General features: G+C 40.2%; 1 protein-coding gene across 3 annotated transcripts in view; it reads right to left on the bottom strand.

Moving 5' to 3' along the window:
* Positions 1-17,174, bottom strand: part of TMEM181 (transmembrane protein 181) — a 97,996-nt gene that overhangs the window by 68,748 nt on the left and 12,074 nt on the right. The window contains exon 1 of one of the 3 annotated variants that reach the window (XM_074187941.1): positions 13,492-13,595. The exons of the other annotated variants lie outside the window; for them this stretch is intronic. Within the exon in view, the coding sequence (XP_074044042.1) occupies positions 13,492-13,499 (8 nt within the window). The 5' untranslated portion in view covers positions 13,500-13,595. Of the gene's footprint in view, positions 1-13,491; positions 13,596-17,174 lie in introns of those variants that run through there. 3 annotated transcript variants of the gene reach the window in all.

Below are 17,174 nucleotides of genomic sequence, written 5' to 3'. Positions count from 1 at the left end.
GTCTGCAAAAAATTGCAATTTCTCTACCTCTAAAATGGGTCAAGCCATCTCAGTCCTGAGCATTCTCATAACATTGAAAAAATCAACGTCCCATGTTCTCTGACTTTAATTATTCTAACAACTGAGGAAATCACTGAAACATACACCTGAAGAAGAAGCTACTTTAACACCCAAGTTAGACTCTACACAGCACATTATTTCTTTAGGCTCAGCACTAATTTATAAGTTTCCCAGTATTCACTTTTACTGCTACTGTACAAAGGACAGATCTATTACATATTAATACCTTAGTTTTTACATCATAATACTATTCTCCTTATCTAATCACTTCATTTCATTGAGGGCAATCAAGAGAGGAAATTGTTTTCTTTAGGATACCATGCAAAGGGAAGTGAAACCACATATAGAAAGTCAGAACTCCTGACCACACACACCTAAGTCATCCAACCCTTATATCAATCATAGAATCAGAGAAGGAGGGATCATCTAGTCCAACTCTCATTTCACATACAGATTTCAGAATTTAGCACTAAAAAGCATCTTACAGATAAGGATTTATTTCATGTTTCAAGTAAATGGAATCTTTTTTTCTAACTCACTGCAATGATAGGGTCACTACATGAAAGGATTATTATGCTCAAGACAGAGTGATCAATAAACTATTTTACAGATATAATGTAAATCGTATAGGTCTTGGAATCTAAAGACCTGAATTTGAGTCCTGTGTTTCACATCTACTACCTGAGTAACCAGGAGCCAAGCATTTCATTTCAGTTTCCTCATTTTTCAAAAGAGGGAATAAAATAGTACTTAACTAGCCCACACAGTTGTAAGAAAAAAGTGCTCTGTAAAACTTAGAGTTCTATAAATGTGAAACATTATTATCATTATTATTAATCCATTTTCTATTATTTCCTTTGTGTGGAATACTCTTTCCCACTCTTCTTCAAGTACCTAAATCCTATGCATCTTCCAAATCAGCTTTAATTCTTCCTCTTCCTTGACTTCCCAAGAAATTTTAAGCCCAGCCTCAGCAGGAAGTCCTTTCCCATTCTCAGAGTTCATTCACCAGGTATTCACATTTGCTTCTCAGAATTTCAATTTCTCTTTTTATATGAAAATGACTCATTCCTCAAACTGGACTGTAAGGTCTTAAATCTACCTTGGGTTTCTCTATTCTCTTCAATGCCTAGCAAAGAGGAGGTGCTCAAAAACTAGTTAATTTTGTTTTCATCCACTGTCCATTTGAAATAAGTAGGGAGTATAAACAAAATACTGACCCACCATCTTAAATCCCTTATTATTTGCCAAATATATTTTGCAAAGCCCTTATTCCTATTATCTGCCTACTCTATCCCTGCTTAGATGCTACAGAACCCTCCTGGAGAAAGTTATGCAATCGTGTGACTCAGCAGACCATAAATTTGTTATCTAACTTCAACTGAGCCCACATTTCTACACACCAATTCTTTTATTCTTCTCTCAAAGCCTGACAGTAACTATTACTGCAAACTTTAACCTTTCTCAGGCATTTCTTCCTTCACCATTCTCAGAAAACCCTGCCTTCTCTTTGCTGAGAAAAGATAGTCCATTAACAAAGAGTAAGTCCCATAAGGCATACCCCATCTTTTTTTCATTCCCCATTCTTTTCCCCTTCGCTTCAATCTTTGAAGGGATAAGCACTGTCCTTGACAAGACAATTCCTCCACCTCAGTTCTTAGGCATTTTCCCCTCCGTTCTCTTCCAGATGTTTTATTCCTTCTCTCTCATTTTCAATTTTCCTTTTCCCTTGTTTTCTTCTCTGTCTTCTATAAATAAAACCATGATCTCTCCTAATATGTAAAAATATTCAGTCATCAACTCTAGTTATCATCCTATATCTTTTTACCTCTTCATAGCTAAATTCCCAGAAAGTATCATCTACACTAAGATCTCCATTTTCTTAACTCCCACTTCTCTTCTCGATCCCTGGTAACCAGGCACTCAAGTAAAATGTCTCCAGTGTTAACAATGATCTCTTAAATGCTGAAACCAACCACCTTTTCTAAGTCTTTACCTCTCCTGGCATCTCTGTAGTTTTTGATACAGCTTGCCTGACCATCTCTCTGGTTTCTATGATACCACTCTAAGTGATTCTTTTTCTACTTGTCTAACCACTGCTCGGTCTCCTTTTCTGGATCACCTTCTTTTACCCATAGTGAATACTACCCAAGACTGTCTAGAGTTCTCTTCTCTGCATTTTCCCTAGGTGATCTCATAAGCTTTCAAATGGGTGCAGTCACTTCTCTGGAGATGACTCACAAATCTAGGACTAGTAAGACCCTAAGATCTCTCCTGAACTTCAATCTCATGTTGCCAAATGCCTACTGGAAATCTCTCTAAGACATCTCAACCTCAAAATGTCCACAACAGTATGTATATTCCCCTTTGAAGCTCCCCCAAACTTGCCCTTTCTTTTGATGAAAACATCATTTTTTAGTCACTGAGGATAACCTTTCTCATTGTCATCCTTGACTTACCTCTCCCTCAATTCTCATATCTTATGTCACTTGCCAAGTCCTGACATCCCCACACTGCATCTCCCATATCTAGCCCTTCTCTCCATTAATAGAACCTAATTTGGGCCTAAATCCAACTGTAAGGGCTACGGTGACAGTCACCTTATTGGTCTAACTCCCTGCAGTCTCATCCCTCTTTAATCCAACCTCCACATGCCAAATCCACATTCCTAAAAGAAAACCCATGCCTTCTATTCAAAGATCTTCAATGGCTCCCTACTGACTCACTTGGCATTTTGAGCCTTTAATGACCTTTTCCCACAGACTTTTCAAGTCTTATTTCCTATTATCCCCTTCAGGCACTCTCCCATCCCTGGGCCTGGCACCTGAGTCCAGTCTCCAACCCTCCCCTCTGCCAGGTAAAATCTTTCCCCATCTTCAAAGTCCAGTTCAGGTACCACTTCCTCCCCCCCCCCCTAGTCATTAGCACTCTCTCCAGCTTGAAATTACTTTTGATAACTTACATAAATATTGTATTCCACTCACACACACGGAGTCTTTGTCTTTGTACCCTCGGTATATCAGACTGTGCTTTACACATAGTAGGCACTTCATAAATGTCTACTGAATGATACATTGGTATGCTTATTAAATCTGTAGAGCCAACAAAGGAGAGTTAACATTTTGGACAAGAGAGTCAGGATAAAAAAAAAACTCAATAAGCTCAACTGTGGGGCCAAATCTAATTAGATAAAAACTTATTTAATAAAAATGTCAGTCTTACACTTGTGTTCAAAAATTCCACTACAGAAGTACAAGATGGAAGGTAAATTTAGATATCAGTTCCTCCCAAAGAGATTGTTAAGGATATGGGGTTTTTTTTTAGCTGACTGAAAGTTCACTAAGAATCCACAGTGCAATTAAACTGACAAAAAAAAGTCAAGTTAGGAGGAACTAAGAGAGACACAATGAACTAGAGAGGTAACAATTCTGCTATATTCCACCCATCCAGATCAGAATACCCCTGAAAATTCTATGTTTAGATATGGGCATCACATTTTTTTTAATTTATTTATTTAAGGGAATGGGGTTAAGTGACTTGCCCAAGGTCACACAGCTAGGTAATTATTAAGTGCATGAGGCTGGATTTGAACTCAGGCATTCCTGACTCCAGGGCTGGTATTCTATCCACTGCACCACCTATCTGCCCCCGGTATCACCTTTTAAGGGAAAAATTAGTTGGAGAGTGACCAGAAGGGTCTTAAGATCATGTCACAAGAGATGAGTTGGATGGTGATATTTTCCAGGAAAAAATATTAGAAAAGGTGTTATTGCTATGTTCTAGTAAAGAAGAGCTTTCATGTAAAAGAGTCATTAGATTTGATCAGCCTGGCACCAGAGGGTATAAACTGCAAGCAATGCTTGAATGCTGTAGAGGCAAATTTAGGTTTAATAGAAAGAAAACTCTCCTAATAACTATAACTATCCCTAAAGTGCAATGGCTTGCCTTGGAAAAGGATCCTCACTTAAGTCCTTTCTGTAAAATAACAATGACTATTTGTGGAGTATTCTGGAGAATATCAGTAGTTTAGATCACTAGATGGCATCTGAGGTCCCTTCTAAATCTGAAATTGTGACTGAAAAGGAAGGAAATGAAGTCTACAGAAGAAATATGAAGGAGAGTGTTTAGGATAAAAGAGGCTATAAACAATCCAAGATTTTATTCTTAAAATGATGAGGGGGAAGAAAAAAGAACAAGAAAATACTAGGCAACCTGAGTATACTACTTTAAAAAAAAAAAGGCAAAAGAAATGAGAATGGTTGCATTACATAAAAGTCCTTGAGGGAGTCTTTGAGGTGGTCTTTTTAAGAGAACACAATTTCTTATCTTCTCTTCCAGATTCTCAGTGAAGTTATTAATGGAGTGTAAGACAATTCCTGGGTGATTTCACAAACTGCTGTCATTTTTCAACATGCCTTTTAGAACTAACATCTTAGACCTTTGGAACTCAAAACGACTTTAGGGGACCTCGAGGCCTATGAATTCAGTATAAAATAGTCCTCTTGGGGCAGCTAGGTGGCGCAGTAGATAAAGCACCGGCCCTGGAGTCAGGAGGACCTAAGTTCAAATTTGACCTCAGACATTTAATAATTACCTAGCTGTGTGGCCTTGGACAAGCCACTTAACCCCATTTGCCTTGCAAGAAAAAAAAAGCTTTTTAGTTAAGACTACTTCTTAAAGACTTACCTTTTGTGCATAAAGTTATACCCACTATGAATGATAACCTATCTGACTTGAAGGCAGAGTTAAGTATTAGCTCAATCACTAATAACTGGGTCCTTTAGGAAAGTTTTTCACCTGAAAAAAGAACATTCTCATTTGAACACAACTCTTAAAGGAGAAGACAAAGAATTCTCAAGTCTCAGTAAGAAAATGCAAGATTTTCCACTCAAGTGGTCATATCCTTTAAGTCACTACCTCAACAGTCTCTCCTAAGAGAAGTTTTTGTAACTTACCTCTGATGCTTTCTTCCCATCCTTATTATCTCTCTGCAATGTAATGAATAAACATGATGAACTTTGAAATTCTTGATTATTTCCACACCTGGGCCAAAGTCTCTCCCAGCCATCTCATCTCCGGACTTTATCCCCATCCACTTCAATATCCCCTCAAGCATCCTGGACTCATGGTTCTTCAACTTCCTAGTCCCAGATGATTATCATCTCTACCCTACTTATACTGTGCACAAAAATCAACCATCCCCTGGCCACTGGTCCATCACTAAGAACTGGTTCTACTTCCAAGATTTCAGAAGATATCAACACTTACTAGGGGGATAAACAAATATTTCACTTAACTTCTTTGGGTCTTAGTCTCCTCTGTAAAATGGAAGAAATATTTGTACCACCCTCCTCCCAGAATTTTTCTGAAGGAAGCACTCTGTAAACTGTAAATTAAGACATTACTGTTAAAACTGTTCTTTATATCCACTGATGACGACAGTACCTTGATTATTTTCTCTTCTCTGGGTTCTTCAGTTAACTTCTAGCTTTACATCTTTCTCTTTGATCAGCCTTTATAAGAAACCTGTGGCTAGTACTCTGGAAACCCATGTTCTCTTTCCTTTCATCACACCCACTCTCTAGGTAAACCCTACTGCTTGCCATTCTATTTCTATTACCTGGAATTACTAAAGGAAATTATCGTGAGCCCCTTGAAAATAGGAACTGTCTTTTGCCTTTCTTTGTAACTCTAGGTTATGAGATATATTTAATAAACACTCAATGAGGTCCTTCATGGGGTTAGATAACATGAGTCTGTTGTGTAGCCAGTAAGGTTTAGGATCATCTCTAGTTGACTCCCTGTACCAATCCCCAGAGCTGACATTTCAACTTCTACTCTCCTTTTTGCTTGTATTCCTATCCTCAGAGCTCAAGAGTGCCTAGCATCACCTGATGATGTCTGTCCTTCATTCTCAAAAAAGACCATGACATCAAGGAGGTGATGTCTTGACAAGCACATGAATTATAGTTGGGGGGGGGGGGGGCTATGCTAAGTCACCAGCTTCACTTTGTTTCCTGACTTACTGAAGAGACCTAGTGAGGAAAGATAGGCTAAATAATTGCTGGTACAGAGTTTAGAGCAGGGGTGCAAAGAAGTACAGATGCTCCCTCAGATAGTCTCCAGCTCTTCAAAGAAGAAGTAGGTTAGGCAATGGGCCAAAAGAATTAGGATTAGAAGAGGAGGTAGAGTGAGAAGATCTGGGATGACGTTCTTTGTCTACTAGGCAGCAATACCTCTTTGTTATCGTAATTGTTAATTAAGAGTTTAAACCCAGTGTTCCTACACAGTTACAAGTTTAAAGAACACTAGTCCTGACAATCAGGACACCTAGATTCCAACTTTATATCATTAATAATTGGCATATATGTATAATACATATGGACATATATCACTTCAAAATTTTTAAAGCATGTGGCATACATTATTTCATTTGACTCAGAAACCATTCAAGGTCCTCTTCTTTTTTCCCCACTGCTATTTTACTTGATGATCCAATTCCATGAATTCAACTATTAACTCTATGCATTCTGTTTGTCTGGCCTGTACTTCTCTCCTGTTTCTTGTCTGCTTATTGGACATTTCAAATGGAATGACTCAAAAACATCTTAAACTCAACATATGCAAAACTGACTTTGTTATCTTTCCTCCAAAACACTTCTGTCTTTCTAACTTCTCTATTCCTGTCAAGAATACCATCATCTATAGAGAAATGCAAATTAAAGCATCTGTGAGATACTACCTCACCCCTCTCAGATTAGCCAATATAACCAGTATGGACAATGATCAATGTTGGAAGGGATGTGGAAAATCTGGAACTCTAATACATTGTTGGTGGAGCTGTGAACTCATCCAACCTTTCTGGAGAGCAATTTGAAATTATACCCAAGGGCAATAAAAAAAAAAACGTGCATACCCTTTGATCCAGCAATATCACTTTGAAAAAGAGTAAAAAGATCACTTGTACAAAAATATTCTTAGCAGCTCTGTTTGTGGTTGCAAAGAATTGGAAATCAAGTGAATGTCTATCAACTGGGGAATGACTGAACAAATTGTGGTATATGTAACACTACTGTTCTATTAGAAACCAGGAGGGATGGGAATTCAGGGAAACCTGGGAGGATTTGCATGAACTGAGGCTGAATGAGATGAGCAGAACCAGAACACTGTACACCATAACAGCAGCATGGGAGTGATGATCAACCCTAATGGACTTGCTCATTTCATCAGTGCAACAATCAGGGAAAATTTTGGGGTATCTGCTATGGAGAATAGAAAGAACTGTGGAGTTTAAAGATGGACAAAGAAAGAATTGTGGAGTTTAAACAAAGACTACTACCCTCAATTAAAAAAAAAGTTGTCTTATGTATTACATAATTTTGCTATCTCTTATATTTTATTTTTTCCCTGAAAGATATGATTTTTCTCTCAACACATTCAATGTTGATCAATGTATAGCATGGAAACAATGTAAAGATTATCAAATTGCCTTCTGTGGGGGGGGTGGCAGGAGGGAAGAGAGGATTGGGAAAAATTGTAAAATTCAAAACATTACAAAAAATGATAGGTAGCAACTAGTATTGTATATAATTGGAAAACAAATAAAATATTTATATTGAAAAAAAGAATACCATCATCTTCCTAGTCACGCAGGCCCAAAACCTAAGTATTCCTGGACTGGACTCCTCATTCTTTCTCATCATCTATCACCATCAGAGACCATCAGCTGCCAAAACCTTTGGATTATCTCTTCTATGGTACCATTTTCTCTCCATGAAGGAAGCCAGGCAAATCAGTATGCAGTCATCATCTCATGCATAGACTACTAACGATAGCCCTGGCGAGTGTAACTGCCCCAAGACTCTCTGAGTCCAGTTCATTCTTCACTCAACCATCAAACTAATCTTCATCAAGTAAAAATTTGACATGCTTCTTCCCTACTGAATCAACTCCATATAACTCCCTATTGTCTTCAGGATCAAATATTGTTTAGCTGTTTGGCTTTTAAAATCTGCCCTCCACTGGCTAGTTTTCTTCTACCTTTCCAGTCTCTTTTTTTAGGTTTTTGCAAGGCAAATGGGGTTAAGTGGCTTGCTCAAGGTCATATACCTAGGTAATTATTATCTGAGACCGGATTTGAACCCAGGTACTCCAGACTCCAGGGCCAGTGCTTTATCCACTGTGCCACCTAGCCGCCCCCCCTTTCCAGTCTTCTTTTACCTTACACCACTTCCTTTTGTGACCTGGCCTCTTTGCTGTTCCACTAGCTCCTAATTCCAGGCACTTGTACTTTCTATCCCCCATGCCTGGAACTTTCTCCTTCCTCAATCTCCACTTACTCACTGCCTTCCCTGAATTCCTTCTAGTTTCGGCTAAAAATCCTACTTTTTGACCCCCTTAATGCTAGCATCTTCCACCTGCTTATATTCATTCTGCATATATCATTTTTGTACACAGCCGTCTACTAGTTGTTTTCCTCATCAGACGGTGAACTCCTTAAGAACAGAGATTGTCTTTTGCCTGTCTTATATCCCTGGCTCTTCAGACAGTGCTTGCCATATAACTGACACTTAATAAACAGTAGTAGACTGACTAACCCTTATGATAACTCCATAAGGATGTATACTACATGTATTAATTCCATTTTGCTGGATGAAGAAATTGAAGTTTAAAGCTTGTAGTGCCTGTTAACACAGGGTTAAGGATCAGGTACAACTTGAACCCAGGTCTTCCTGACTACATATTGTTGCAATTTCATTGGTGTAGGGGACTTTCAGATGAGAAAACTCCCTGCATTGGCAAAAGGGAACTTCCTCATCTGGGAGTTCCCAAGTATAAAAAAGTCAGAGGTCTAGTGCTTCCCCCATATATCCAGTTCTTTAAGATGCCCTATACTGCATCATTTGATTCCCCCAACAACCTAAAAGTCAAGAGTATAAGTCTTAATACTTCTGATTTAGGACCAAATCTGTGTTTTCATTGACAAAGGAAAACTACCAGTAAGGAACTAAGGCAGAAAGAACAGCAGTTGCTCCACAATTTCCAATTGGGAATTTAAGATTTGCCCAACAGACAGCTCTCTTCAGAAACAGGCCTGAAGCTCCCTACCTAAAAAGACAAGCTCGCTCTTGACCTACTATCATTCCTATTATATTTGATTTATTTTTGTTATTTGCCAGATTTTCTTTTTGACTGAGACAAACACTTGCCAATTTGGACACAGACAGACACAGCATCTTACAGCTGGAAGGGATCTTGTAGATCATCTTATCTAACCTATACTGTTAACAGCTAATTTGGAACAATAAAATCCAAAACACAATAATCTTTTAACTGTACTCTCTTAACCAAATAGTCTGTTAATACCAAAGCTGCCAAGGAACATGAAAATGTCAAATCATGAACATGAGTTAAAAAAAAATACTATACAACCAAAGCAGAAGCATTAGTAATTTTCAAATATTCCCCTCACCATCCTAAATTGTTCTCCTTCCTTGCCTTTTTCCTTCTTAGAGTACTCATTAGACCTATGCCTATTTATCAGGTACTACCTTGGAATAAGCTGTTCCCCAGAACTTAATTGTCCAGGAAACTTTTTTTTAATGGAAATATTTCTAAAGGTGTCAAGAACTTCCCTGCCTTCTTAAACAGGGAAGCATGTCAACTACATATCAAAAAAACATCTATTATGTTAAATTTAATTTAAACTTTGTTTTGAAGTCAGTGTTTTAAAAATCAACTGCAGCCCTAAGCTGTCACTGGAAGGCCCTTGGGGCAGAGCAGTTGACCCCTAGCCCTTAAAACTATTAGGCTTTCCAGGGACCTGTTCCCAACCCTTTTAAATGGCCAATGTTTCTTTGAAGGACTTGTATTCACTTAATAATAGCATATTTTTACATAGCACTTTAGAGTTTTAAAAATATACAATATTCCTGGAAGTAGACGATGGAAATATTGTTGTCATCTGACAGGTGAGAAAATGCTATCTCCAAGAGGTAAAAATTATTTGCCTTAAATCATGCACCTTGAAGATAACAGAGCAGATATTAACAATGAGATCAGAACTTCATGTTCAGTTTTCTCTAACACAGCTGCCTCTACTTCTTTCTATAGTTCCAATACCTGCTCTTATCTTCCTTTCCATCCCTTACCAATGTGGCACTTGTCCTCTGAACTCAAGTTTTACATTAAAACAAAAACTAGTTAGAAAAGCCTCTGGGGACTTAGCATGGTGCTGATACAGCTAGGTGAATAGACTCCTCAGGGGTAGAACTTCTGGAATACTGAGAAACAAACGCAAATCTAGTTTTTGGTTAACATGGGCTGGCAGCAGCAGCAACAACAACAACAACAAGTTTGGGACAGTCCTTTGAATGTATTGCTTGCCCCAGTGGAATGGAAGCTACTTGGAAGCTGGGACTGTCTGTTCTTTTTTGCTTGAATTTATATTTCCAGCATTTAGCACAGGTCTAGCACACAGTAGGCACTTAATATATGCTTACTGACTTGACTCAATCAAGAATGCTGCTTCTCTGACAAAGTCTGCACACAAAAACAACATGCCCATCAGGATCATTGAGGTGAAAGTTCCTTACATTTCTAAAGTCAATGACCAGCAGCCACACACATATCCTTGATTTTATGTCACAGATGGTAGAAGCACCAACTCAAGACACCACATTATTTGTGATTTCCTGTGACCATTTACTTTGGGATCTCTTCTTTCATCTTCTTTTTTGGATGACTACTGAGGGATCCCAGGTGACACTGTCCCTTCAGTCATTTTCACTTATTGAGCCTTTGAGACATCAAAGAGGCAAGCCAATGAAACACAAAAATTATATTGCCCTGAAACAAACAGCTCAAAGCAAACCTCAGGGTCAGCAGTATTTTAATAGAAAAACTAATAAAACAGGGTTTTCCTAACTTCATAAAGGCTGGATAAGGTTACCCAGCTCATCATCATCATCAAAATGGTATTTATACAGGTCCTAATTGTACCTGATGCTGGGCTAGGCACATATGTACAAAGAGCTACAGAAGGGGCAGCTAGGTGGCATAGTAGATAAAACACCGGCCTTGGAGCCAGGAGTACCTGGGTTCAAATCCTGTCTCAGACACTTAATAATTACCTAGCTGTGTGGCCTTGGGCAAGCCACTTAACCCCATTTGCCTTGCAAAAAAAAAAAACACTAAAAAAAAAGAGCTACAGAAAGCAAATTCTGGCAATCTGAAAGCTTGATGGTTAATCAATCTATCCCCCACTCAAAGGGAAAACTAAAAACCACCTTTACAAGAGGTAGGGAAGAGGATATAAGCAATGAGAAGGAAGTTAAAGGCAACTAAGGAAGGAAACTGTCATAGTGCAGGATGTATGACGAAAATGGGTGTGTATAATAATAAAATACATTTTTTCATAATGCCAGTTTACATTTGGATTGTACCTCTCTCTCTCTAGATGTTTCCTCAAGGTTTCTCAGAAGTTTATCTGCACATACTGGGCACCTGCAGCACTTCATAGCCATCCAAGGCCTTTTCAATCACTTACTTTTAAATATACAATATCCTCAATAATCTCAGGCATCACAAAACATTCTTTTAACCTTGAGTCACCATCATCCTATTTGACAAATAAGGTAATCAACATAAAGTTCACACCCCTAAATAAGGAGAAAGAAAACCAGCAGCTTATTAAATCCACTCTGGGTTATGAATATTAGACTGCAGGCATAAGTAAACTTCCTAAAAGAGTTTACACTACAACTTCATTTTATACTATAAAAGAAGTATTAACACTATTCTCTACCTAAATAATAACCATACCTTATTATCCTTAAATTTTTCCCCCAAACAACTTCTTCCTCAAAATGTCCAATTTCTTTTGATATTTTCTGTTACTCTTTATAGTCAATCAATCAGCATTTATTAAGAACCTCCTATATATCAGCTGCGCTAAGCAATGGGGGGGAATATAAAAAAAGATAAAAAGACAGTCTGCCTTCAAGAAGCATACAATCTAAATGGGGAGAAAACATACAAACACATATATGCTAAGCAATCTATATATGAGATAAATAGGAAATAATTAAGAAGAGTTGAAGAAGACTTCTACAGAAGGGGCAATTTTATTGGGTCTTAAAAGAAGCCAGGGAAGTTGGTAGCCAGAGTGGAGAAGGGAGACTGTTCCACACATGGGGGGGGGGGGGGGCTGGAGAAAAAATGCAGGACCAAGAGATGGAGCCAGGAAGCCACGTCACCAATCTCAGAGTATCTGTTAGGAAAAGTAGAGAGGCATGGCTTATGAAGGACTCTGAATGCCAAAAAAAAAAAAGGATTCTGTATTTGATTGTGGAAGCAATTGGACTGGATGCCACTTCATAGGCTGTGTTATAGGCCAATCCCTGTAGCGGCTGGATGGAAGATGGACGGGAGTGGGGTGGGCAGACCCACCAACAGCTACTGCAATAGTCCAGGTGAGCGGAATGTTCCCTTTTAAGAGTTAATATTCTTAGAGAAGTCCTCCCGGGGTTAAAAATCATTAAAACAAAGACAGACTTATTACCCTTAGTTCTTAGGAGAGGGAGAGGGGCCTTGCATTCCCAGTCCCACCCTCCTGATTCTGCTGGGCAGTGAAACACTGGCCAATCTGAGAGGGGTGAGGTAGTATCTCACAGATGCTTTAATTTGCATTTCTCTATAGATGATGGCATTCTTGACAGGAATAAAGAAGTTAGAAAGACAGAAGTGTTTTGGATAACGCACTGCGAGAACAGTAGCCCCCTTCTCTTACTTGGGAAGTACTAAGGAGGCCTTGCATTCAGACAGGAAGAGAAAGTCATTAGAAATCTTCCGATAATAATTGTATTAAAACCTTTCGTTTCTCTATTTGTTGCTGGGTAGATTTTTCGAGTAAAGACGCCAACCTTAGGCCATCGGGTTGGAAGGCGGGGTGCTAGGCTGCATAATCCTGCTCGCCTGTCACCTTGATCTCCACTACCTCGGTGGGGCTTTTCTAGAGAAAAGCCAGAATAAACTTTCCCTTTTGCTCAGAGGCGTCTCTCTATATTTTAAATGTGTCTTTATCCCCACCCGGGGGTGAGGCGAGCGTCAGGAGAAGGGGTGGACTGGCGAGGGTCAGTGTGGCTTGGAGATGGGGGGCCCCAAAACCATCCTTGCGACCCCCCTCTGGGGCAGGATCTGAACCCCGGGGGGGGGGGGAGGCGCCGGCTTCCCGCCCGGGGTCTGCATGCGGGGCCCCCGCCCCATCCACCCCAAAGGCTCCACGTGGACCGGGAGCCCCTCCCCCCGACGGCTGCGTGTGCGCTTGCGCAGGGCACCGAGAGCCCGCGGGTGCCCCCCCGGGGGGAGGGGCTGCCGAGCGACACCAGCCGGATCCCCCCCGCCGCCCCCGGCCCTCCGCGGCGCACTCACGGTTCCATGTCCGGGGGCGCCGGCGGCTCCCGCCCGCAGGGGCTGCCGCGGCCCAAGCCCCGAGCCGCGCGGCCAGAGCCCGAGCCTCCGCCGCTTCCGGACAGTCATCAGAGCGCGACGTCGCGCGTCGCCGGGTCACGTGGCGCGGGTCGGCCCGGGGCGGGGAGGGCGCGAGGACGGGCCGCGGCGGGAAACGGGCCCGCGCCTGGCCTCGCCGGCCGGGATGGCCGCCCTCTGCGCGTGGAGGAGCTCTTTTATTTTATTTTTTAGGTTTTTTGCGAGGCAACGGGGTGAAGTGGCTTGCCCAAGGCCACACAGCTACCTCATTATTTAGTGTCTGAGACCGGATTTGAACCCGGGTCCTCCTGACTTCAGGGCCTGCCCTCTGTCCACTGCGCCACCCAGCCGTCTCTTTTTTTATTATTATTTTTAATATTTTTTAGGATTTTATTTAAGGGGCAACGGGGTGAAGTGGCTTGCCCAGGGCCACACAGCTAGGTCATGATTAAGCGCCTGAGGTCGGGTTGGAACTCAGGATTTGAACTCCACTGCACCACCTAGCCACCCCGTCTCCCCGTTTTCAGAGCCATCAGCCTCACCCTCTTTCCCAGAGTCAGGGAACCCCAAAGTCAAGGTGACTGGGAATGACCCAGGACAGTGGCCTGGGCATCTTCAGCGCCCCGCTTCAGCCACCCTCCTCCTCCGTCCATAAGTCTCCTGTGCTGGAGGTAAAGCATCTCTCAACTGGCCCCGGAGTCGGCTGAAGGGACTGCTTTAGCCCACCTGCCAAGACTGCTTCACTGGGATGTGACCCCTGTTCATGCCACAGGTAAGAGTTGGATGACAGGCGGATGCCAAAGGAGGAGCAGTAGCCCTAAAAAGGGCTTGGCACTCACAAAGTGTGGTTAAAGTTCAAGTTTGGCTTTACCACTCACTCACAAAACAAGCTATTTCCCCCCCTAAATTCTAACTAGAATATACCCCTTTTGGGGATGGATTTATTTAAAAGTAAATTTTAAAATAACATTCTAACACATATGTGTGTGGAATACACGATATATTGATGCACATTAATAAAAAAACAGATAACTTGGCATAGCAGATAACTGGTCTCAGAATTAGGAAGACTTGAATTCAAGTCCTCCCTCTGATAATTACTGGCTGTATAACCATGGGCAAGTCATTTAATCTCTAAGTGCTCAGATCAACTTTATTCAATAAACATTCAATAAACATTAAGTAAGGACCATGTGTCAGGTGTGGTACAAAGTCTTGGGGATAGTAAAGACAGTCCCTGCCTTCAAAGGGTTTATGTCTAATGGGGAGGCAACAAGTAAACAAATATATACAAAGCAAACTGTAGTCAGGGAAAAAAGGAAATAATTAAAAGAGAGGAAACACTGAAATAAAGAGGGGGTTAGGGAAGATTTCCTGTAGGAGGTGAGATAACTGAGACTTAAAGGGAAACTTTAAAAGATTCTTATAAAGAGGCCAACTTGCATTGGTAGGAGGGATTTCACCATCCAAGAGTTCCCTATGCTAATTATTTCATGAGTCTAGGCTGTAGCTCATATAGCACATTATATTTTTACAAGTCTTTTCTCCATGACCACACTATAAAGTACCTACTGCAAATATGATTTGGAATTTGAGGCTCAATAGGCAGGAGGAAGGAGGAAATGAGTTGCCCAAGTCAATTGCTCTCAAATTCCAAGTCTCCTGACTCCAAATCTAATGCAATCAGTAATGATAGGAACTGAGTCTTCCCTTGATCAATTCATCTCAAAATCTCAGTATTAGTTTTGTGAGCTGTAATGACCAAAAATATTAATCTCCTGAGGGCAGACTCATGATGATGAGTTTTTCCAAACTTAACTATTTCAAACTTAGCATTCTTCTCCTATGACAGACACACAGTCTATCATCATTCCCATATTCTTTCAAACAAGGGTGGCTAGGTGGTACAGTGGATAGAGCACTGGCCTTGGATTTAGGAAGACAGGAGTTCGAATCTGGCCTCAGACACTTGCCACTTACTAGCTGTGTGACCTTGAGCAAGTCACTTAACCCTGATTGCCTCATATCAAGGGCCATCTTCAGTACCCAGATAACTCTGGAGGAGAAAGTGACTTAGCAATGCACCCCTCACTCAAATCCAATTCATGTCCTTGTCATGGCATCGCCTACCTGATGGCATAGTCTTCTTCAAAAATAAAGGATTATTATTATTATTATTATTATTATTATTATTATTATTATTAATTATTTCAAACTCATTAAGACCTGCTTTTTTTGTACCACACTGGCATAGCCTTTGAGAATCCAGGGCTATTTCTTTACTTTGAAGAGACTTGAAGTAGGACTTTATTGGAATATAACTGTAATAGTTAAAATTCTTCCAAGAATTTTAGAAGCTATTGTAGTTCTTCACCCTATAAAATTATCTAACACTGGAACTTCCTCAGAAGATTTTAAGATGCTAGTGCCTTGGATTCTCCATGAAATACAGACCCCATCAGGCAATGCTACTTTTTTCTTACTAGACTTTTAAATCTCTTAGCTTTTGAGCTCAGTTTGAGCTCTTGCAAGAGCATATCAGACATCAATATCAGAGTATGAAAGGAGGCAATGAAATGATTAGGAAGCTAGTAATGGTGTACATGTGTAAAAATAATCCTTTATTTCAAGAGTTGATAATACTTGAGATAAAGTGCTCAACATAACATCAGGCTTATCACATTAGATGATTTGTTCTTGAACAAAAGCAATTGGAAGCAGACTTTTTCTATCCATGTGAGAGGTGGGCTATTAAAAAAATTGAAATAGTACAGCTTTGAAATGATTGTGTCATTTTGAAAAATTATTTATGTTTAATACATTTCCTAGGAGACAGAAGAGAAGAGAATAATGTTTCCTCTAGGTTGACCCACCCACCTCCCTTATGTACCATGTATTCAGGAGTAAAAAACATTAACATATGCATCTTTCACTTCTGGAGATCTGGAGTAATCTATGACTCCATGAGTCAATAGATGACTCATTTTTTCTCCCAAGGACATTTTCCTATATAACAAAACTACATGGTGTCCCCAATAGGAATCGTAGTCTTCTCTTAAATGATACAGATCTTAATACATATATCCAAATCTTCATAGTTACTATTACTTAAAATATTCAGGCAAAAGACTCTACTTTTTACTATTTTCCGAAGCAGTTAAGCTAGTTTGGCTTCCCCCCCCCCCCAATCATCTAGATGTACAATTAAAAACTCGATCAAATGAAAGACTTTTTCTCTTCCATGAATTTATTGTCCATATTTATATTTGTTTTATTTACTGTATTTACATACAGTTGAGACAATAGTAGTCATGGCTAATCTTTTACTTCTGAAAAAGCATACCATCTTGGTAGAAGACTCAGTTGGAGACAAATCATCATTTTGCTAAGCATTGGCATTATCCTCCCTCCATAGTTTTGCCAAACCTATTCTATGGACACTAGACCTGGTTAGATGCCACCTTTCTTCCTCAGAACTCCTGCCTAACCCCCTAGTTTTGTTAATCCCAATGAACACTTGAAGAAAAGAGCAAGGTGCCAAGATAAAGAGATCAGTTTGGGACCTATATTGTATTTGTGTTGTTTAATAGGTTATTCAAATAGGGGTGAAGATCAGGAGAGAGAAT

The sequence above is a fragment of the Macrotis lagotis genome, chromosome 5 (genome assembly GCF_037893015.1).
Source record: "Macrotis lagotis isolate mMagLag1 chromosome 5, bilby.v1.9.chrom.fasta, whole genome shotgun sequence".
Lineage (NCBI taxonomy): Eukaryota > Metazoa > Chordata > Mammalia > Peramelemorphia > Peramelidae > Macrotis > Macrotis lagotis.
This window is presented reverse-complemented; position numbering and strand designations above follow the sequence as displayed.